The 1,625-nt window shown below is 48.6% G+C and overlaps 1 protein-coding gene across 1 annotated transcript in view; it reads left to right on the top strand.

Annotated features, from left to right (window-relative positions):
• Positions 1-3: 3 nt before the first annotated feature.
• Positions 4-1,625, top strand: part of UCK1 (uridine-cytidine kinase 1) — a gene marked incomplete at its 5' end in the record, with an annotated part of 3,322 nt that continues 1,700 nt past the window's right edge. The window contains 4 exons of the mRNA XM_010179016.1: positions 4-109; positions 948-1,044; positions 1,167-1,309; positions 1,407-1,501. Coding sequence (XP_010177318.1) covers positions 4-109; positions 948-1,044; positions 1,167-1,309; positions 1,407-1,501 — 441 coding nt within the window. The remainder of the gene's footprint in view (positions 110-947; positions 1,045-1,166; positions 1,310-1,406; positions 1,502-1,625) is intronic.

The raw sequence follows: 1,625 nt of genomic DNA, 5'->3' as shown, positions 1-1,625 counted from the left end.
CGGCGGCAGAGGAAGGTGCTCATCCTCAGCCAGGACAGCTTCTACCAGGTGCTGACCGCCGAGCAGCAGGCCAAGGCGCTGAAGGGCCAGTACAACTTCGACCACCCGGGTGAGCCCACCCACCCTTAGGCTGTGGATGAAGCTCCCCCCCCCAGCTTTCATCTCGCCTTTAACGTGGTTGAGCTGGTGGTTAAGAGAGCAGCTGGGGTTTACCAAAAGGGCTTGTGGAGAATGAGAAGTGTTGGATAACAGAAACACTCTTTTCCCCCAGAAAACATCTGTTTGGCTTTCACATGTGCACGTTGCTGTCACGACAGCTGCGCTGCTGTGAGCACTTTGCAGAGAGCGATACCGAGAGTTGGAGAGCATCCTGGCTTACATAGTGCTCTGTCTCCTTGTTTTCGGCTGCCAGAACCACGTTGTTCTCCAAATCCTTTCATGATACTTCTTGTCCACATAAACAGCTGCTCTCCTTGCTCAGAGGAGTGCTGTGGATTGCAAATGGGACAATGATCTGCCCTTGGCTGAAGCCTAGAGCCTGCTGTAGGTCAGCCAGGGTGGATAACACTCTAGAAAGGCATTAAAGAGATCTGAGGTTTTCTAAATTACTCATAGTTAACAGACTAAGAGTTGCAAAAAATTACACAGTTACTAGGTGGTTTGGTAAAATTATACAATTGCCAATTTTACAATTGGGTTCTTCATTTCACTGCATTGTAGTTGCTTATAGAGGGCAAATTCTCTCTTCCTCATCCCTGTAATGCACAGCAATCCTCACTTGGGTGGGGAGTGTGGGATTACTGCTGGTAGGAAACAGTAAGCCATAAATTCCTTTTTCCCTGCTCTCATACTGGACAGAGATTTTCCTGGGGGTCTAGAAAATCTGAGTAGAACGTGTGATACAGCAGCATCTGAACATCTTCCTCTTTTAAACCTTCCTCTTGCAGATGCTTTTGATAATGATTTGATGCATACAACCCTGAAAAGCATTGTTGAGGGGAAAACAGTTGAGGTACCAACCTATGACTTTGTGACCCATTCTAGGTAGGTTTTGGTTTTGTGTGAAGTTTTGGGGTGCATATGCGGGTGCCTCCAGCCACGTCTGGGGACGGAAGGTTTGACTGTGGCACGTTTAACAGCGTGCTCTGGGTGTTGTTTCCTGGCAGGCTGGCAGAGACAACAGTGGTCTACCCTGCTGATGTTGTCCTCTTTGAAGGGATCCTGGTTTTCTACAATCAAGACATTCGGGACATGTTCCACCTCCGGCTCTTTGTTGACACGGATTCCGACGTGCGGTTGTCCCGCAGAGGTAATGCTCTGCTGCCACAGCAGCATCAGCCACCTCGTCTTCTTCGTCTGTCCTCAGCTATGTAGTGAAACTCATGGCTTTTATCTTCCCGTCCCAGTTCTGCGAGATATGAAACGTGGGAGGGACCTTGAGCAGATCCTCACCCAGTACACCACGTTCGTCAAGCCTGCCTTTGAGGAGTTCTGCTTACCGGTACTAAGTGTTTCACTAATTAGATTTTTGAGTTTTTTGGAGAGGGGGAGAAGGAACAGGGTCACTTGGAGATGAGCCACACTGTAGATGCAGCAGTGGTGGCTTTTGATATTTGTATTTCATG

The sequence above is a fragment of the Mesitornis unicolor genome, unplaced genomic scaffold, assembly GCF_000695765.1.
Source record: "Mesitornis unicolor isolate BGI_N332 unplaced genomic scaffold, ASM69576v1 scaffold8102, whole genome shotgun sequence".
Classification (NCBI taxonomy): domain Eukaryota; kingdom Metazoa; phylum Chordata; class Aves; order Mesitornithiformes; family Mesitornithidae; genus Mesitornis; species Mesitornis unicolor.
Note: the sequence above shows the minus strand (reverse complement) of the source record. Positions and strands in the feature narration are given on the sequence as shown.